The sequence below is a fragment of the Lepidochelys kempii genome, chromosome 21 (assembly GCF_965140265.1).
Source record: "Lepidochelys kempii isolate rLepKem1 chromosome 21, rLepKem1.hap2, whole genome shotgun sequence".
In the NCBI taxonomy this organism is placed as follows: Eukaryota; Metazoa; Chordata; order Testudines; family Cheloniidae; genus Lepidochelys; species Lepidochelys kempii.
The window spans coordinates 16,215,163-16,236,987 of NC_133276.1; the positions used below are offsets into that span (position 1 = coordinate 16,215,163).

At 53.0% G+C, this 21,825-nt stretch overlaps 1 protein-coding gene across 1 annotated transcript in view; it reads right to left on the minus strand.

Annotated features, from left to right (window-relative positions):
- Window positions 1-21,825, minus strand: part of LOC140901495 (uncharacterized) — a 36,087-nt gene extending 14,262 nt beyond the window's left edge. Inside the window, exons 1-5 of the mRNA XM_073320421.1 lie at window positions 21,523-21,825; window positions 10,708-11,312; window positions 9,535-9,688; window positions 7,607-7,727; window positions 3,584-3,738 (exon numbers count right to left, since the gene is read on the minus strand). Coding sequence (XP_073176522.1) covers window positions 3,584-3,738; window positions 7,607-7,727; window positions 9,535-9,688; window positions 10,708-11,312; window positions 21,523-21,825 — 1,338 coding nt within the window. The remainder of the gene's footprint in view (window positions 1-3,583; window positions 3,739-7,606; window positions 7,728-9,534; window positions 9,689-10,707; window positions 11,313-21,522) is intronic.

The window sequence follows — 21,825 nt, forward strand, 5'->3', positions numbered from 1 at the left end:
AAGAACCACCAACCGTTTAGTTTCTTGGGGGCCTAGGAGAGCAGGGTTTTAAAGCTACCCCAGACTTACCCCACTCTTGGCTTTCCTACTTTTTATTCGGTACCTGCAGAAAAGCTTCAGCAAAGGGCTTTGCTGGCCTTGACAGCACGAGAGGAGCAAGGGGTCTGATCAGAGCCTGGCTACATACGTGGACAATGTCCAGCTAGTCAGAATTAACGTTAGGCCAGATTCCACGTTCCCCAGAAACAGGAAACTCCATGTCTGCTGAATGGGAGAGCTGTTTTGTTACAGACTCAAGTACTTCACCCTCAGGCAGGGGAACCCTATGGCAGGATGGGCAGTATGCCAAGAAGGGTGGCCGTGGTCCCAGAGGCTCCCAAGAGCAGGAGAGGGGCTCAGGGAAGGATCGATGGTTTGCATACAGCACTCCCTGTTCTGACCCACCATGGTTTTTTCCCCTCCATCCCACAGGGCAGCCAATGGGGCCTTGAAATTGGAAGATGTCTTACTTTGCACTCTGCCATTTCAGGGAAAGCACTTCCATTTCGCATGAAGCCATGCGAGCCCACACCTGAGCAGAAAACCAGTTTAGAGCAAGGCACGCTAGGGACGAGGCCAAATATTGCACTGCCAACGGAGATCCACCCAGGGCAGGTTTTGGTTTGTGCCCTTTGCTTGGTTTCTAAAACAGCTTTGGCAATTCAGCACTTGCGGCCTCCTGAACTGGCAGCCAGCTCCTTGCCAGAGGCTGAAGCACACGGCCCAGAAACCTCGAGGCCTCCATGGGGCTGAGTCACAGACACAATTCCTACCGCTCAGGCATGAACGAATAACAGCACCTCCTTCGGCTGTGGACAGCCAGAGAGCGGTAGCTTCCCCCTGGACAGGGGAAAGGCTGGAGCTGCTTTAGGTACATGGTAGCAACTGGGGGAAAAACCCATCGTTTCCTGTCTGACTCTGGAGGCATTAGATAGTTTGCACAGAATCCCACCTCTCCCCTTGGGGTCCTCAGGCACGGTCAACACACCTTCTGCTGAGGGGGGCTGAATACACGCATGATCAGCAGGGGTGTGAAGAAGCAGCAGGCACCGCTCAAGAGACACACTTAGTTTCATGGGGCTCAGACTCCCAGAGTCTCAGTTGTGTCCTGTAGCCTGTCCTCACAGTTCTGGATGTCCCCCACTCGCTCAGAGCGGAACAGGCTGCTTTGGCACCTTTCTCTGCCCTCCGACAGGCTGAAGATCCATTTTGCCATCCCTACACATCATACGACTCCCATCTCGAGCTCGCAGTGCACCACCTGATTTTCTGCACCCAGCGTCCTGGCGAGCCAGGGGCAGCAGCAGTCTTGTCAGCCCAGTTCAGGTGATGAGAAAACGCTGGAACGTTCTGGATCCCCGAGGGCCCCCTCAGGCATTTTGGGAAGGCATCTGCCGTGTGTCCGAGCGGATAGCACCCAGTGAGCTTAGAAACAATAACTGGCGCTAGAGATGGTTGTTGGAAACATAGGTGTGTTTACACACACACACAGAGTTTTCATTTTTCCCCACCAAAAATAGACCCAAACCCCAAAATATTTTGACTGGTAAATGCAGCTTCATATTCCCTCTCTTTTATAGGCTCCGCTCCCCATACAAAACTGTAATTTACCAGAGAGCATTCTGGGAAACACAGTCCACGCAGTCTATAGAGGAGAATGGGAACAGACATCTGAACCACAGCTCCCATGAGGCAGGGCAGCACCATTTCCAAATCACAGTGTTTCAGTTTGTAGAACTTGCTTTTTTAGGGGGAGAAAAAAAATCTCTACGGTTTTCTGCAGACAGCGGGCATCGCTTGGTACTTTACACAGTCCAGGCGCAGAGGGAAAGCCACCTGCCAACGTGTGGCAGAGCAAGGAACTGAACATGGATTTCCAACATTCTAGTTCTGTGCTTTAACAAGGCTGTCCTTCCTCCTTTCAGTCAGCGCAGAGTGAACGTGTGGAGGAGAAGAGGACAATTTAGGCAGATTGTCTCCTCTGTGACTCTAGAGTGGAGCTATCCGAGCACCCACTCGAAGTCACTCCAAACCCCCACTCCCACATCAGCTGGCAATCTGGGGAAACACTCCCCCATTTTCTTTCTGACAAGAAGAAGCCTCTGTGTTCTGACCTTCAGCCACAGAAGGCATTATGCTCAACCCCAACCCTGCCAATTTGAGACCCACAAATCTCCATGGGGTACATATGTAGCACCAGCCAAGAGTCCTTCTGTACCCACCACCACAGGACACAAAACCTCCAAACTGGGACTATGGGGGTGGAATTGCACACACCTCCCATCTTTGCAAGGTGTCTCATGGTGGACCCATAACCTGCTTTGTAGACCCCTCTCCCACCCTGGAGCCTGCTGTGTTGAGAGCTCCAGTGCGTCTTCCAGGGATGGGCAGGGGAAGGAAGGAGAAGAGAGAAGCAGGTGTATTGTGCATAGGTCAGCAGGCTGGACAAGCCATTAGTAGCCTGCAAAGCCGCCCGAGAGAGTTGTATACATTAAAATAAAGCTGCTTCCCTTCCGCAGAATTAGACAGAAAAGCAAGCACACCTGAAGCAGTCTGAATGCACTGGTGTTTCACTTGGGGGAGATCAGAGGTCCAGAGAAGGCTTAGTCCACCTTGCAATGCTACAAGAAAGCTTAGCATGACTGTCCATCTGTTCCAGGGTAAGGCTCAGAGTAGAAGAAGCCATAGCCCTGTGAGGAACGAGCAGCCCTGACTTGCAATATCCTCTGCCATACAGGCAAGCTCACACCGTGCCAGAAGCAACTGGCTCAGCCAGGAAATTTCAACTGGAAACACGCACACAAAGAGGTAGTCCCACATCTTCAGTGGTTTGGCTGCATCCAGCCATTAGCATCATCCCTGCATAAGTTTTAACACTTCTGGCATGCAAAGCACTGGGTAGAATCCTACGTGGGCAGCAGGAGAACATTCCAACAGTTGCTACTGAAAATAATAAAACCAAAAAAATCCCTAAATAAAGATGTTTACAGGCCAACTTTACAGACTCCGGCGCTAAACGTCCCCCACAATCAGCCTTGTGGTGCAGCGTTTTGTGAGAGCAAGCCGCACATCTGTGGCTGCAGAGTGGCTATATACGCACACACACACACAGAGTTGCCCATGTGCACACGGCTGGTGGCTCAGTTTAGGTGCTTACGTCTGAAAGTTTAAGACGGATCTTGTCAGTTGCACTTTCCAGGAGCCTTCAGCAAGGCCTGGGGCTGTTCAGCCTGCCATCCCATGGGGGTACACAGCTCCCAAGAGAGGGGCTATTAATTGGAATCCCATCTACACCTATCATCCCTGTAAGGTGTAATTACTGTAAAGAAAACCAAAGCAAACCACGGTTGTGTCCAAGTAAAGCAGATGCCACCAGCTCAGTAACCCCTGCTCCCAAAGCCCCAGCTGCTTGCTCCAAGGGCTGCATAACAGTTTCCGTCTAGGCACACAGCATCCAAGACACCCTCGCGCTGGACAGGCTCTGGTTGCCCATGTTGGCAATGTGTATTTTGAAGCCAGAGTCTGTGACGTCCACAGCTCTCACCGAGATGCCCACGGAGCCATGAGCGCTCAGCCCCACCAGCCCCAGCATAATCACGGGCTGGGTCGGGACACGGTGCGGGAAGCTGACCTCGCGGACACGCGGCCACACACAGCTGCTCTCAGTCTCACAGCGGGTCTGTACTTCTCCTGAGAGACCTGGTGAGGGCGGGGGAGAGAAGGGAAGCAAGAGATTAGTTTCCTTCCCCTTCTGTTGAGGGCATCAAGCCAGTCTTCCCACTGTCCCATTGCAGGCTCCATTTCTGTATATCCTCCATCACCATGAGAGGCAACCCATAACTGCAGAGCCAGAGTTAGGAAGCTCAGGGACCAAGCTATTTACACCATCACAGCTGAACGATGTCCTGGAGGAAGGTGTATCGGAGATACACAGTCCCGTAGCTTTAAATTCCCACCAGGCCTCCATGAAAGGAATCCACATTAGTCAATGGCATTCCCCTGCAGCGGGGAGAGAAACTTTAGGGCAGCAGGACTGTATCATGCTCTCTGGTACGGGGCATAAGCATTGCAAAGCACAGTGCGCTCCACCCTCGGGGGGATGCCCCGTATTTACAGGGACAGGAAATGGTCACTGCACAGATCATACTCAATTTTGGTGCCCTCCAGAGAGTCTCAGCGAGCCTGGAGGGTGAAGAGCCAGCTGGCAGAGATCTACCATGAGACTGCAGAGACAGGAGTCATTTAGCCTGGAGAAGCACCCCAAGGGGCTGGAAGGGGACAGCCCTGAGCAGAGATCTGGTATCACAACACAAGATCAAGGGAATGCTTGGCACACCACAGGGAAAGGAACATGCCATCACTAGAGATGAACACCCACTCCTCCAGGAAAACCATCAGTGCTGTGACAAGTAGAGGGGCTCCTAATTAACACACAGTGACACATGACACGTTCTCACCGACTAGTGTTCCACGGGGAATGGGAACCACAGCACCAGGGAACTACACCCGGAGGGGAGAGGGGATAGGACAGGGGATGGAATCCCAAAGAACCAAACCAGGGAGAGGTGTAAGGAACCCAAAGCAATTCAAATCAGCTCTAACTGGGGGGTCTGGAGTCGCAAGCTCTGGATGGAGCCAAACCCAGAGCCCTAGCCATAGGCATCACAGCCACTCCCCACTGCTCTAGTGTGACGGGGAGTCCCAGTGAGCCTGCGGTCAGGGTCTCATCTCAGTCCCTGGCTGGGTGCCTGGGAGAGGAACATTCAGCCCTGAGGGGGGCAGGAAGGCAGGCAGATGGCAGCTCTGCAGGGAGCCATGTCCAGCTCTCCTCAGGTGAAAGGACCCTGTAGGGCGAGGAAGCCCTGGGCTCGGGGGAGAGCCTGCCTCAGGAGGGCAGAGACCTCGTTCTGCTCACCCTGACATGCCTCCCTTTGGGAGCGAAGAGGAAAAAACACCTGCATGGCAGTTTCCAGAGGCTCTGTGGTAGAGTGGGGCACTTCCCCTCCACTGAAAACCCCTTACCCCCACCAGGGATCTGGAGAAGCCCCCTAAGGACTCACTCTTCCTCCCCTCATCGGGATTTCCAGGGACTGAGATCAGATTTGATTTTGTAAAGAAACCCCCCCCCCCTCCTTGCTGCCTTCCCATGCACAGAGCTTCAGGCACTTGCAGTCCCACAGCGCCCCCCTGTGGATATCACTGGATACAAAAATTTAGCTGCAAATTTGGATTAAGAATATGGAATGTCACCTGTCTCAGATGGTTCAGAGACTCTTGCCCATCCTGCCACACCCAAGCACACTGTCCCTGCAGGCTTGGCCATGTGTTGCTCACCACAGCTGCTCATTGGCTCATAGCCTGAAACATGTTTATCCCAGTTGTCTAACTGCAGCTCTATCAGTGCCAGCGTCTAATCCTTTGGGGGAAGTGGATTCAGCCCCTGCTGTCCTGCAGCAGTGGGTTCCAAGGGCCAGTTACACACTCCATGAAAATTTCCTGTTAGCTATTTTAATGTGCGCTGCTTCTGTAATTCACTGGGGAGTCCCCTTGTTCTTTTATTATGCTACTGGGTAACCAGGAGGCCGATGGACCTTCTAGCTCAATTATTATTTATGTACCTCTGTCATCAATTCTCCTTCCCAAAGGAAACAGTCCTAGGGATGGATGCATCCCAGGTGTGACTCCACCGACCATGGACTTACACCAGGCCAGGCTGCTCTCTGGTCTCCAAAGCCTCTGCGCAGAGACACACTAGGTTTCCAGTTACTTTGTTACCCTTCATGCCAGTCCCATACAGAGGCCTTTCACCCCACGTTGGGTGAGAGGTCTACTATGCTTCCTACTGTCACTCGCAGCCACCACGTTGAGTTGTGCCTGGCACCCTGCCGAGGGCTGAAGCAACAGCAGCAGCCAGCCCACAGTCCTTCCTCACACTCAAAGACACTGATGGTGTTACCGATCAGCTCTGTGTTCCTGGGGGATCAGGATGCAGTACCTGTCTGATTCACTAAAGACCTCTCCCCCCTCCCCCCCCCCCCCGCCGCGTCTGCTTGAACTGAAGCCATTCAGAAGACAGACAGACTTACAAAAAGCAATTAAATGGCGGTGGGAGGCATACCTAAACCTCTGGGACACGGGTGACAGGATTAAGGAAACTCCCCTAGCCTCATTTGCATCAAAGATGGGACAGGGAGGCATCTCCTTTCGCATACAGAATGGAATTCTCCAGCACTCCAGACCCTCAGCTGCCACCACCACCTGGACCCCCAATCGATTCAAGCTTCACGGAGTAGTGAGAACCCAGCTCTCTCTCTCTCTCTAGGTGTAGCCTTCTAAGCCCGATTTGTGGGATCAGTTATAGTTTTCTAAACCTGACTTTTATAATATTAAATTGAACTTAAATTTGATTATAAGTGGTTTGTTTGGCTCCCCTTGTATGGTTATTACCTGGCAATAAATAACTTTCATGATTAAGCTGCTTGCTTCTCTCTCTCCCCAACGTGGGTATTTTTTGGCTTCCCCATTCGCTCTGCAGCAACGCTCCCTGCAGTGCCCAAAAACCCTGTGGGGTTTGCTCATCCAGCGGGTTACGACCAGAGCAATTGTAACGTGGAAATAGGGATAGGGACGTGCTGAACCTGGGGTATATGAAGGTGGCAGCTTGGAAGTGCTGCTTGACCCGGCCTGCTGAGTCCAGGGACATAGAAGGGGTCAGCTTGGGAGTGCTGATTAACCCGGCCCTCTCAGACGCGCTCGGTTAATGTGTGTATGTTCGTCTGATTCTGGGGCTGGAAAGAACCCAGCCCAGGGGAACCGAGGTCCTGCAGGACAGCTCCACTGGGGGGTGCGGGGTGGGGGGTGGGGAACAACTGGCAGCAGGGAGAAGCAGAGCTCCGTAGGAGAACACAAGTGACACAAGCAGTACGTGGATAGAAGTACAGACCCTAACACCCCCCCGCGAAGAGTAACCCTCATAAATGAGCGTACCGCAGAGTAATGATCAAATCTGGTAACAATGGACACGTGAAATGGGGACCTGCTCCACAAACGCCCTGTTAGACAGACAATGGTGGGAGCAGGAACCGGGACCCCAGCGTGAGCTTCGACAGCTCTCAGCGTCTCCTCCGCTAGTCAGAAATCACTCCAAATGGGTGTTTTGAGGGCAGGGGGTGGGGAGAAGAGCTTGCGGTTAAAGGGAGCCTGTGCAGGGACAGCCAGAGGGGCCCGCTGGGCTGGCATCAAAGCTCACGGACAACACGACTGCCGCAATAACAGTGCGCTCAATAGTCTGTGGACTCGCTTCCCCTCCCCCCAGGGCAAAACTACGCCAATCACTTGAGCCACTGAAGTCTGCACAAGGTTGAGCCACCAAGCACTGGAAGAGAAGAGACCCAATTGGCTTCTATCTCTGGCTCCCAAGAAGCATGCAGGGGGGTGCATGCATGTGCCCATCTGATGAGCAAGCAGAACACACGGCAGGGGTGGCTCCTAACACCACAACCAGTTGTTCAGTCTGTGGGTCTCCCCCACCCCACCCCCATGGTCCAGGAAGGGATTTTGCTCTTACATTGCTGCAAGCTGGTGCCCAGGCTGCTCTCCAGATTGGCCATCCCAAGCTTTAGACCCTGCAGCTGCTGCTCCACGGCAGTGGAGAGCTGTGTGTTCAGACTGACCATGCCCAGCTCCACCTGAAGAAAGAGAGGAAATCCAGGGCATGGGACAGACTCTTTGCTCCAGGCACAGGCTTCCTCAGAAAGCAGCGCGTGGTGAGAGTCATGGCCACATGCCGTGGCCTCCCTGTGGGGCTGGGAGCTACCCCACCCTGCAAGAGGCTGTCACACACATAGGCAACCACACACACAGAGATTCCCCGCTTGCAGAGAGTTCCACTCTCCACAGGTTCCAGGAAGGTGCCAGCTACTGCCAGGTGAAGGGCTCTGTAGCAAAGGTCTGCGTGCAAGCACGTGGGGAGAGATTGATCAATGGAGGCAAGAGGCACTGGAGACTGAAATCCTCTGCTTTTGGTTCGGAGACCTGCACATCCTCCTGCACCGCAGGGAGCAGCACTGCCCACATCTGCACTCTTAGGGCTCCTAAAGCCCAGTTCCAGCATTCCTCCTTCCTGCAGGAATTTGCTTTGGTGGGTTTAGGCCCAACCCAGAACCTCACGTGACCAACCGTACTGCAAAACCCTCTTCCCAAAGGACATCCAGGTACTGAGCTGTAACGCTCCCCCCGACCCAACAGCTGAGAAATTCTGCTGGGAAGTAAATCCGAGGGATTCTGCTACCAAAATAACGTCACATTCCATGAGCCCAGCCAGCTCGCTACAAGCTGATAACCCTCCAGGGCCCAGAGCCCAATGCGGAGCTGTGATGCAGAAGCTCTCACTTGTGCGTTTTGCAGGACACGTACCTTCAAGACCCACCTCTGTGGATGCAGACTGCCCTACGCTGCTTGACGTGACAGCATTTCAGAGTGATCCCAGCATGCCAGTTGCATTTGTTTTTAAAATCTGCAATTCCATGTCTGTCCCCCACATACGTGCGGACTCCGTGGGTGCTCCAGCCCTGGAGCACCCACGGAAAAGAATTAGCGGGTGCTCTGCACCCGCCAGCAGGCAGCTCCCCCTTCCTCCTCCCCAGCGCCTCCTGCCAGCCCTGCCAATCAACTCCTCCCCCTCCTGCCCAGTGCCGACTGCCCGCCACATTCAGCTGTTTCGCAGTGTGCAGGAGGCTCTGGGAGAAAGGGGGAGGGGCAGGGGCAGGGATGAGGCATGCTCAGTGGAGGGGATGGAACTGGGAGGGAAGAGGCAAAGAAGAGATGGGGCAGGGATGGGGACTTGGGAGCAGGGGGCAGAGTGGGGGATTGAGCACCCCCCAGGCCTGGAGAGAGCCAGCACCTGTGTGCGTGTCCCCCCACATCCTCCAGCCCTTCTGAGATCAATAGCCAGGCCTGGCCTGTTCTCATGGGTAGCTCTGTTTCCCCTCACCCTTCGTCATGTAAAGCGAATCACTCTCATTCCTCCACCCCCTTAGCCCGCTTTGTATCTCATTTCTGAACTCCTCCGACGCCCGGCCAGCATCTCCCCCGGGCTCTAACAGGCCAGTAGAGCATCTGAGTTACGAACCGCCCGGTCAGCCACACCCCTCATTTGGAACCACAAGTGCACAGTCAGACAGCAGAGACCAAAAGAAGCAAATGCTGTACAGCACAGTACTGTATTAAACGTAAACTACTAAAGGGAAAGTTAAAAAAAAGATGTGACAAAGTAAGGAAACTTTCTGTGCTTGTTTCATTGATGGTTAAAAGCAGCGTTTTTCTGCTGCACAGTAAAGTTTCAAAGCTGTATGAAGTCAGTGTTCAGTTGTAAACCTTTGAAAGAACAACCTCCCTTCCCGTGGTGCTCGTACCTCTGAGGTGCTACTATATTGCTTACTTCCTCTCCCTAGGCCACACGGGAGTAACCACAGCATGCTGGCCCTGAGTCCTCACCTGAGTCACATGGCCCTGAAGAGCATGAATAGCAGTTTCCAGCTCTGAGATCCTGCCCTGCAGCTCTCTCCTCTGGTCAGCAATGCTGTGCAGCGCCTCGTTCACCCGCTCCTGCATGGCTGATCTCTCCATCTGCAGCTGCTGGATCTGCACCCTGGAAGGCCCAGAGAGCAGAGTCAAGACCTGCGGGTCCCCATGGAGCTGCAAACACTGGCTCTCACGTGCCACTGGGCACTTGCATGCTGAGCGGCAGTCTGAGATACAAGCCTGCAGCGAATGCAGAGAGGGGATGCCACAAAGCCAGAGGAGAGGGCAGACTGCTTCCTAATGACCTCTGAAGAAGGCTACATTTCACTCCAGCTCTTCATTCAGCTGCACAGGCTTCGGAGTGGGCTAGCAGACAGAGGACGTACCCAGAGCCCCTGTAGCTTGTAGTCTGGTTGCTAGGCTGTGCCGAAGCCTGTGTCACTGGATCTTCACTACCGTTACCCATGCTCACCCACGGCTGCTAGCCTGCACCACCCCATCTACACTACTGTTACCCAGGCCAGCTAGATTAAAGCTTGGGTGGGTATGCCTACCCATGCAGCCATCAGACCTTCACTCGCAGCATGGACTTCCCCTCGCCACTAGCTGGCGGGGAGCAGGGAGCCACTACTACGGGAGGAGAGAGAGGAGTCCTGTAGGGAAACACTGCTATGCAGCCCAGCCCAAAGCAACACCCCTCGCCACCAGGACTCTAGGCCACAGACACTGGAGACGGGCAATGGGCTACCAGAGCTTCCTACCACAGCTGCCCGCTGCCCTGTATCCACACAGGCTTTGCCCAGTTTATTTGCATGTGTCCCAAGCGATGGAGCAAATGCTTCTCCAGGCAGGTCTCACTATAGGGAAGGCCTCCCTTGTATTCAGGGCAAACGCTCCTGCTCTGAACTGCATCCCCTCGATTTTAGCCACATCCCCACAATAACTATACCCCGCTTTGGTGTTAAACCCTCCAGACATGGCACGCTGCTCTGCTCTCTGTAACGAGGGCTCCGCTTGGCTAGACGTGGTCAAATCCCACGCTCTGCGGCAGGAACCATTTGTACTGCACTTAGCACAATGGGGCCCTGGCCTCTCAGCGCTACCGCAATACACGTAACAAACATCAGCCTCGAGGGGCCATCATACCGGAGCTTCTCCAGCTGCCGAGGCTCAGAGCCGTCGCTCCCTCTCTGATTTGCTACCCCTTCCTGTAGCCCAGCCAGAGCCTTGCTGTTCTGCTCCAGCTGCAGCTGCAGGCCGTGTGCCAGCAGTGTGGTGCGGTTGAGGCTTCCCTCCAGGATGAAGGTCTGGGCTGACAGGGAGCCCATGCTGTTCTCCAATCTCTCGCCGGCCACCTTAGCGTACTCCACTTCCTGCTGCATGGCTTGCAGGCTCTGAGCGTTCTCTTCCAGGCTCCTGAAGGAGCTGGTCAACGAGGCCACGCTCTGCTCCAGCCTGGAACCCGACGCCAAGAGCCCGGCCACCTCTTGCCTCAGCATCTCCAGCTCGGTGGTTCTCAGCTGCTCCAGCTGGCTCTGCAGTGCAGCCAGCTCGGTCCCGGAGGGGAGCTCTCCTCTCAGCTCACTGATGGCCTGCTTCACTTCCACCTGGAAGGCGGCAAGCTTGCCGATGGGGTCAGAGGCCCCGATGCGCTCAGCAGCGGCAGAGGCTCGCTCCAGTTTCTGCCTAGACAGCATCTGGGCCAGCTCCAGGTCAGAGAGTCGCCGCTCCAGCTCCGCCGTGTTAGACAGCTTGGAAGGAAAGAAACACAGTGTGAGGAGGGTGTTCTGGGACCTGGGGACAGCCAGAGAGACGAGGCCATGCCTGGGACACCTGGAAATGGCCACCAATAGGGAAAGCATGGGGTAAAGCCTGCCACATCCTCCTCAGTGGGAAGCATGAGTTGAAGGCGAGAGCAGGGCCAGGAGGAGAGGAGACCCCCACCCCCCAACAGTAGCCAAGTCCTGAGAGGAAGAGGAGGAGTAATAGCAGGCACCACGAGTCTGCTGCCACTGCCCTCCTCCAGTCACAGCAGCTGCTCACAAACAGCCTCTCTAAGACCTAGGCCAAGAGAGGTCAACCAGAACGTGAAGCATTTGGCCCAGGACTAGCCTGGTCCTAACTACAAGGGTAGTACGGGTTAATCGCAGCACTTGTGTGGGTCTTCCAACAGCACAGTATCTGAGCACCTCACAATCTGGAGTGGATTTGCTGTCTCACACGCCTGGGGTGGGGCCAGGTGTGGCACAGCGGGGAGCTGAGATACAGAGACTAAGAGCAGATCTGCACCGGTATTAGTACCTAAAGGTGTAGAGACACCCCTTGTGGGGTTTACAAACTCCAGCCAGGTACCTCGCCGGCTTCAGGAGCTTTTGTGAATCCCACGAGGGGCCTATCTGCCCCTATAGGCATCTACGTACCTTTGCCGAGCAGGCCCTGGGACGTGTCCAAGATCAAACAAGAAGATGGTGGCAAAGCAGAGAATTGAACCAGGTCATCCAAGTCCCAGGCTAGTGCCTGAACCACTGGCAAAACCAGCAGGGCAAGCTTCACTGAGAACCAGAAATTTCAAGAGCAACTTTGGCTGCCCATCTCAACTGCAATGGGCATGTCCCTGGTTACTGGGAGCTCCTTAAAAATTTTATATTGCTTGCAATGAGGATATGGAAGCGTATGTATGTCTAGACATCAAAGCACCAAGATGCAGTAAGGGCCACTTCTGGGAGCTTTATTAATCCTGTCTGCACAGCATGGGGATCCACTGAGCACACACTAACTCTGGCAGCCAACGATTTCAAGAGAGTGGTGACACCTTTTGAAAGCCAAATCTCACACCCCACTGACTTCCTGACAGAACTGGGGGTGCTCAGCACCTCTGAAAAATCAGACCCTGGTGTCTCAAGCTGGGTAAGAACATAAGAATGGCCAGACTGGGTCAGACCAAAGGTCCATCCAGCCCAGTATCCTGCCTACCGACAGTGGCCAATGCCAGGTGCCCCAGAGGGAGTGAGCCTAACAGGTAACGATCAAGTGATCTCTCTCCTGCCATCCATCTCCACCTCTGACATACAGAGGCTAGGGACAGCATTCCTGACCCATCCTGGCTAATAGCCATTAATGACTTAACCTCCATGAACTTGCTTCATTACAAAATGAATGTGCTGCTCTTGAAGTTTTGGCTCAAACATCCCATCACAACATGCATTAGACCAATGTCCACCCTGGGAAGGGTTCTCTGGGGCCCTCTTCTACAGTCGTTCCAGAGTCATGGCCAGGGATCTGGAGGGGTCTCTGCAAAGCAAGTGCTCAATGGAGCCATCAGTTTAAAGCTTGTTTGTAAGCAAGTTCCTTCACCTCTGCATTAACAGCCCCTTAGAATGATCATTGGAAGCGACGCATTGTAAAAATCCAGTGCTGCCCCTGGTTCCCTCCACTTGGATAACAAAACAAACAGAGCCGGTTTTGCTTTTACAGGCCATGTCCTTTCAGGCTCTCCCCGAGGGCATGTTTGGTTCCCAACAAGCACGGAATATTTACTGACATTTAAAAAAGGATTTTTTTTTGTTTTCTTTTTTTTAATTGTGAAGACATTTTCACAAAACTACAGACAAATCAACTAAATATCAAGCCAGATTTCAGTGTATCTAGCCATAGTAAGAACACCCTACAGCCAGCAAGGCTACCCAGCCCTGCATCTTGGGAGGTGTTAATTCACAACCTGTGCCACTCTCGCTCTCTGGCATTGATACTGAAACAAGCAACATACAACAGGCTTCAAAAAAGATGCAAATAAGAAGCAAGGGGCTGCTCAGTCAGGAGGCTGTAGCTGCTGGGACCACTACACAACATTCAATTTAGGATTACACTGGGCAAATCCCAGAAAAGAGCTGCAAAAGATTTTAGCAGCCTGTCATCACTCACTAGACCAAGCTATGGCTCTATAGACAATTGTTGGCTCTAATGGACTCCATTTTTTCCTAAAATAGAATGGTCACACCTTAGCACAGACATCTACATTCCCATCTGGCAGGGCTGAATGCTCATGAAAAGCACCACTGTCAGGCTGCAAAACTAAGTTCCCCCAAACCAAAACCAACAGATTTTTAAAAAGCCCCCCCGAGAAGCAGTTTCTGTTGGGGTTAGCCGGCCCCCAGGATGCTTGCTGCTCTTTGCTTGCACACGAGAACCTTGAAACAGAAGCAGAGGCTATTCTCGTGTGTGTTTCCCGCAGCTCCTGCCACAAGTTAATGGTGGAAATTGAAGGGACATCAATTAAAAAAAAAAAAAAACAACAACAACAAACCCAAAACCTAAACTATCATGACCAACACCCAGGAGCACCAGAACCAGGGGAACTCCAGCTTTCAGTGGGCTGACTTTGGCTACAGATAAAGTGCTGTCAGCTGCATAGCATCTCCATCTTGTTTGGGTGAGTACCCCCCAAAAAGAAGCGTCCTTGCTTGTTAAGCTGGGAAATGAAGACTTCAGTGACTGGCATGGAGCACAGGGGCAAGTACAGGCCTGGAGAACAGAGTCCTTTCGTTAAGCAGTGGAAGTGCATTTTCCCCCCGCTAATACATCTCAGTCCTCCCCTGCAGGGACCCCCTGTTGGGGTCTCTTGAGTTTTCAGCCTCTATGCAGAAATTGTCAGCAAGGAGGCCAGTTTAGGGAGTCTACATTGGTAACATCATGGTGGTCTCCCAAGGCCTTGCTGGATTCCATTGGGCAGATCTGCCCAGCAGGTCCTGGACTGGGCCCCTCCCACATATGTGAAAGCTGAGAGCTGGCAATCACTTCCGGTCACTACTGATTGAGACTGGAAGGTTCTGTATCCCATCATGGGCGGGGAGTTCTATGGGCCCGTGGTGTCTGAGAACCAGGAATACTCCTGGCCCGGGGCCCAGCTCGAGCAATGTTTGAGACCGGGTCTCTCCCTCGGCCCCGCCTTCCGCTCCCCCCCAACGTGTCCCCCAGGCGATTTAAAACAGCCCCCACCCACCACCGGCAGCGGGAGCTGAGCAGCTTCCTGCCTGCTCGCTCCACTCGGCTGCCGGCCCCTGGGCGGGGTGGGTCTGGGTCTACAAGCGCTGCTCCCGCCCCAAGCACCCCTGCCATCAATGGGAAGCTGCGGGGGCAGTACCTGGGGGTAGCAGAGCGTGGAGGCCCCTTAGCCCACCCTGCCTAGGAGCCTAAGTGCCAAACCCCCAAAATCCCTCCCAGAACCTGCATCCCCACCCCTTTCCCACAGCCCCCTCCCACCCCCAAAATCCCTTCCCGAGCCTGCACCCCCTTCCTCCGCATCCCCTCCCGTCCCCAACCTCCCTCTCAAAGCCTGCACGCCCACCCCCAGCCCAGAGCCTGCCCCCCAGACCCCCTCCCCCACCCAAACTCCCTCCCAGAGCCCAACCTCTCACCCCTTCTGCACCCAAACTCCTGCCCAGAGCCTGCACACCTATCCCCTACCCCAGCCTAGGGCCTGCACCCCAGACCTCCTCCCCCCGCCCAAACTCCCTCCCAGAGCCTTGGGCAGGAGCGGGCTCTGGGCACCACCAGAATTTCTACAAACCTGCCACCCCTGTATCCCATTACCAAACTGGCTAGTCCTTTCTGTCAAGCTGTCTTTGGGTCAGAGAGATCTCTCATCCCATTGTAACACTGACAATCAAACTGCTTCTGGTAACACTGCAGAGTGCCAGTGACCAGACAACAGGCTTGAGATTAACAGTTCCCGACAGCTGGCCCACTTCTCCTTAGTATTGAGCCCCCCCAGAAAGGAATTGAAAAGGGGGCTGCTGGAGCAGCATTCAGTCAGCGACCAAAGAGTTATCTGCTAACCAGGATCAATGTATAAGAGTTATTATCCAAACCTTACCCACAGCAAGTCAAGCTGCCTTATTAATTGGGGACTGGTCCTGCTTTGAGCAGGGGGTTGAACTAGATGACCTCCTGAGGTCCCTTCCAACCTTGATATTCTATGATTAAGTATTTAACTAGCAAAGGAAGTGAGTAACCGTGCTGGGACTGTCAAGGTTCCTTCTCCACTCTGAACTCTAGGATACAGATGTGGGGACTGCATGAAAGACCCCTAAGCTTATTCTTACCAGCTTAGGTTAAATATTTCCTCAAGGTACAAACTTTGCCTTGTCCTTGAACCCTATGCTGCCACCACCAAGCGTGTTAAAGAACAGGGAAAGAGCCCCCTTGGAGATGTCTGCCCTCCAAAATATGCCCCCAAGCCCTACACCCCATTTCCTGGGGAAGGCTTGATAAAAATCCTCACCAATTTGCATAGGTGACCACAGACCCAAACCCTTGGATCTTAAGAATAATGAAAAAGCAATCAGGTTCTTAAAAGAAGAATTTTAATAGAAGAAAAACTAAAAGAATCACCTCTGTAAAATCAGGATGGGAAATACCTTACAGGGAATCAGATTCAAAACAGAGAGAATCCAACTCGGCAAAACCTTAAGTTACAAAAAGACACAAAAACAGGAATCTACATTCCATCCAGCACAGCTTATTTACCAGTCATTTAAACAAAAGGAAATCTAACGCATGTATAGCTAGATTACTTACTAACTTAACAGGAGTTGTAAGGCCGCATTCCTGATCTGTTCCCGGCAAAAGCATCACACAGACAGACAAACCCTGTGTCTCCCCCCTTGAGATTTGAAAGTGTCTTGTCCCCTCATTGGTCATTTTGGTCAGGTGCCAGCAAGGTTATCTTAGCTTCTTAACCCTTTACAGGTGAAAGGGTTTTGCCTCTGGCCAGGAGGGATTTTATAGCACTGTATACAGAAAGGTGGTTACCCTTCCCTTTATTTATGACAGGGACAAAAGACTGAATCGACAGAAAGAACCAGAGAGCAAGCGAAAGCCGCATGGTCAGAAGTCACTTGGCTTGTATGTTCCCCCACCATGCTACTGTGACAGGGATAAGCGGGCAGGGATGGAACGTAGGCTGATGTGAGGGAACGGCAGCAGAAGTTGCACATCTGGAGTGGATTTAGGACACTTTTGTGCAATGCGCGTTTCTAAACAAACAGGAACTCTTATAAAGTGACAGGAAACTCCTCTGAGCACCTGCACTAGCCCTTAAAGAAAGGCCTCAACAAATTTAAACAGCTGAAGGCAAATGCTTTCAGCGTCCAGACCAGAGAACTTAGTGCAGCTGGCTGGAAAGTTCCTCTCCAGTCACAGAGAGGGGTCAAACCACCACCATACAGAAGAGTCTCTAACTAGGGAGAGCGCAAGTCAGGGTTGAGGGTTTTAATCCCAGCTCTACCACTCCATCTAGCCTTGGGGTAGTGACTGGCCTGAGTGACAAGAGGCCACTGATTTTGGCTGGGGCGGGGGGGAATCAGATCCCAGGGGTCTCAAGTTGGGCACCAAAAATCAGTGACCACTTGTGACCACATTGTTCTAGCAAAAAGAAAAGGAGGACTTGTGGCACCTTTGAGACTAACCAATTTATTAGAGCATGAGCTTTTGTGAGCTACAGCTCACTTCTGATGCATCCGATCCGATGAAGTGGGCTGTAGCTCAGGAAAGCTCATGCTCAAATAAATTGGTTAGTCTCTAAGGTGCCACAAGTCCTCCTTTTCTTTTTGCGAATACAGACTAACACGGCTGCTCCTCTGAAACCTGTCACTGTTCTAGCAGTTTCCCCATCTGTAAAACAGGTATAATATGCTATGGCAACAGCTCAGAAGCACGCTGAGCTGCGCTACAGGGGTAGGATACCAGGAAAAGTGAATGTAAATGGAGAATTGTAGGTGCTTACTTAAAACGATGGACCACTTTGGAACTGATTACGTGCCAAGTGTATTCATTTTAATTCTGGGTAGGCATTGGCTGGATCCGCAAATAAACCTATGCGGTCACTGCTGGATTGCTTTACGTTCCAGAGTTTTGGTGAAACTGAACAAGCAGATGGATATTACTAGTAACCAAGAGCCACTACATGGCAGGAGGTGGAAAACATACTTCTCTCCTCCCAGGCGTGAGCGGGGCTTTCCCACGTAAGTTTAGGAAGAAGGGGAAGAGGTTACATTCTGTTGTCCCAATGCTATGATTTGGAGTCTGTGGCCAGCATACCCCACTGCCTTCTCGAGCCAGGAGGGATGGCTCGGAAGTCTCGGATTCAGCTGTGAAATATCTTCACTTCTGGAGCGATAGGTTCACATCCCAGCAGGGTCAACTCTGACCACTCAAGATGGATAAATACCGTTCTTAGTAGTTTACTGCGCACTGGGCTTTGAGTGGAGACCAAAGCCCTGCCTGAGAGCAGGAGTTTGCCCCACTGGTCACTGGATAATATTCCTCCCACCATCTCAGCCGTGTGGTTGGCTGTACACTAGTCAACGGCTACCCTCTACGCAGGCGGCACTGCATTCTGGCAGTGTGAGAGGCAGGTAGTTCACTTTGGATTAAGGGAGACCTATAAACGCAAGATAACAGTCACTGAAGAGTCCCCGCAGCTGCTGGTCAGCGCGCCCGGTGCTGGGCTTTTCAAAAGCGCCGCACCCAGCAGCTCCCACGGTGATATTTATAGTTAAATTTCTGCAAATTCTAGCCACATGGCCCATCAGTGAGGGAGAGCGCTGCCCACGGCCCCACACAGGCACAGACCCCTAGTAACGCAGAGTCACTCCGCAGGGATTAGACCTGCACGCTGCTGTGGATTCGTCAGGCACACAAGCAGCCACAGAGCTAATGAGAGCGGGTTCACATTCAGGTGCCTGCCACTTGTTCGAAAACAACATGCCACAGCTCCCGAGGGCTGCATCCCTCCTTCCAGCACATGCAGCGTCTTGGACAGACAGCAGTGAACGACGGCCCAGAGGGGAATTTTCTCACAAGCAGGGTGCATGCATGCACATGAGTCTAATCACACATGGGGGGGGGGGAAGAGGGTCTGGCACAATGACAGCCCCAACATGGCAGCTAGCACCAGACACACGCTTCCATTTTGGAGGAGAGGAAAAGGTGGATCTGTTGCCTCCTCTATTGTTAGATATTAGCTGTACCACTGCAGTGTCTGGGAGTCCCAGTCATGGACAGGGACCCCCCATCCTACTAGGCACTGTGCAAACAAAAAATGGTCTCTGCCCCAAGGAGAGACAGTGAGAGGCAAACTGATGGGGGGAGGGCTGGTAGCACAAGGAAACAATATCAGTCAGCATGTCATTCCCTCGTCTCCATTCCCATTTTCCTCCCCGCAGCAACCGTGGGCCAGGCCATAACAACCTTCTGACAGAGGAGGACTAGCACGGACAACCCGCGGCCCCCCATCACTCAGCAACTCTGCTCACAGCTTAGCAAGGGGAATCCTTACTGAGCAGCGGATAGCTCTTCCTTCCCTGCCCTGGACCCTCTAGCCCGCCAGTTCCCACCAACTGTAAATATACTGCAGGGTTAAAAAGAAAAATATGGATAAGGAATTAATTCCACCTCACCCCTTGTGCTACCAAACCCTAAATACTGGGTTTTTAAAAGGTGTACAATTGGGGGAAGGGGGAATAGGCCTATGGGACTCACAGTGCAGCATTAAGAAAATAACATGCTTTATATATGAGCCAGCAACCTGTAAAGTCTTCATAGCTGGGGGCCAGGGAGTTGCAGGGACTGTTCTTGAGTCGCTAACGGAGTCCTTCCCATTACATAAAGTGAGGTTTTAAAGAGACAAGACATCACTCCTAGAATAAGTAGTCAAAATGGCAAAGTCTACCAGTACGTTATACTTGTAACCACTATAAAGCAGGTTTCAGAGTAACAGCCGTGTTAGTCTGTATTCGCAAAAAGCAGTAGCCTACATCCAAGCAGGAAGTTGAGAGAGGATTTGGGTCTTCATTTTGTAGCCAACAAAGTTCGCTTCTACACCAACACTACCAACAAAGTAAGTCACAGGTTTCTCCAGCACTGTCCTCTAAAGCATAAGGCATTGGACACTTTCAAAAGCAGGGCAGAGGACCGGTTTTATTCCATCAGACCACTGCTCTGTCAATGCCTCCCTACCAAGAATGAAACTCATTCCCTGTGCTGGGGGACGGACGGACAGACAGACACTATACCTAGGTACCACCTAAGCCCTCTTTAGAGGCTATTTTAAAGACCTCTGCATTCACCCCAGATGAATACCAAGGACAGTGGCTCTCAACCTTTCCAGATCTTTGTACCCCTATTAAGAGTCTGACTTGTCTTGTGTACCCCCCAAGTTTCACCTCACTTAAAAACTTACATCAGATGTAAAAATGCAAGTGTCACAGCACACTGTTATGAATAATTGCTGACGTCCTCATTTTTATCATATAATTATAACCTAAATCAATTGGGATAAAGAGTATTTACATTTCAGTGTACAGTGCACTATAAACACGTCAGTGTCTAGGACATTTTAGTCTGTACTGACTTCGCTAGTGCTTTTTACGTAGCCTGTTGTAAAACTAGGCAAATCTCTAGAGGAGTTGATGTGCCCCTGGAAAACTGAGTACCCCCAGAGGTACTCTCCCCCCTGGTTGAGAGCCACTGACCTAGGTCATTGCACTTGGAATAATTTCTGGTGCATATAGCAAATGGGTCTAAAGCTTATGTCATGTAGACACCACCCATCCTTACATGCAGCGCAAGCACGTGATAAGAAACAGCAATAGATTCTGCTGCCCTCAAACACGCGACGGTCTCAGTAACTTCAGAAGGAACGTAGGGCTGGACCACAACGACAGAGCCCAGAACAAGGGACTGTGGGGAGCTGCGCTGCCCCTGAGGGAGAACCAGGAGAAGAATGTGTCCCAGATGGGTCGAGGTTCTGCTCCAAGAGGCAAACTCCTTTAGCGTGTCATTACCACACAGCCACAGATGAATTTCAATGCCAGCAAGAATTGGATAAAACCAGTAACAGTGCAGCCACATGCCGAGAAGCTTCCTCCATACCGTAATGCCAGCTCCCCATAACCCAGTACCATTCCAGCCCTACTCCCCACTGCATCTCATCCTGGACTTGGCAGTCCAGCCTACCACTTGTAACAAAGAGACTGACAACCAGGCCAGAGTTCCTTTGTTCATGCCACTAAGTTCACTCACCCAGGATCTTGATCCACAGACTGAGATCATTTCCACCCTAATATGGAAATCAGTTCTATTAACCCATTGTGCCCTGCTGCAGGCAGGGCAAGAGAAGAAGCCACCCTAATGTCTCAGCTCACACACTATGCATTCCTGCCCCACTAATCCATGGATAGCTACGATTTGAGAAACCACAGCTGTGAATTTCTGGGGGAAGTGTGGGGGTTGTTTGGGGATGCTACCTGTGTCGTGTTCATTATCATTCTCAAGTACCTCCTTGATTTTGGACCAAAAACAACAGCTGTACTTTCTTTCACAAGCCTCCCTCCCTTACCCTGCACACAGCTGGGAGAGCCTCTAGAGCAGCGGTTCCCCATTTCTCTGACCATGGGGCGTAGGCAGGATATCCAGGGTGCAGAGCTGGAAGAGGACATGGATTTAGAACAGCCCCAGAGAGCCAGGAGGGCACACAAGGGGCTCAGAGGTGAAGAATACAAACTAGAGCTGGGGAGAGCGACCTCCATGGAACCCCCCTGCCCAGCTGGGAGTCAGTGGATCCGCAGAGCCTGGAAAAATGTCTTGTGGTGTTGCATGGGACGCCCCCCCCCCCCCCCCCCCCAGGCAGCGAGACGGTTCTCTGCTCTCTGTGCTGCCCCCACTCAATAGCAGCCCCCACCGGGGCAGGCAGCTGCAGCTCTCCAACAACAGCCCATGCATGCGAGAACTGGAGACCCCTCAACAGCCGCCCCCACCCCGAGACACTCGAATACAATGCATGTAAAGACAACAGCCCCCTGCTCCCAAATCACTCACCCCACCCCACCCCCCAAGACCTGAGGGTCGCCCCCCCCCTTGCCGGAGCCGCGGACCCTGGCCCACCCCCCAGCACCCCGCTACCTGCTCTCTCGTCCCCTGCTCCTGCTCCCGCAGCGCCTCCAGCTCGGCCAGGCGGCCCCGCAGCTTCCCCAGCGCCTCCCGCAGCTGCTCCAGGGCCCCCAGCTGGTGCACCAGCAGCCAGCCCAGCAGGGCCACCCCGGCGGCGGCCACCCCCAGCAGCAGCAGCGCCAGCGCGGCTCGGCACCCCCAAGCCCAGGCTTCCCCGGGACCGGGACCCGCGGCCGCCCGCTCCTCCGTCCAGCCCGGAGCGCCCGCGCCGTTCTCAGCCCGCCCTCGGCCGCCTCTGCGCCGCTTGACCGCCAT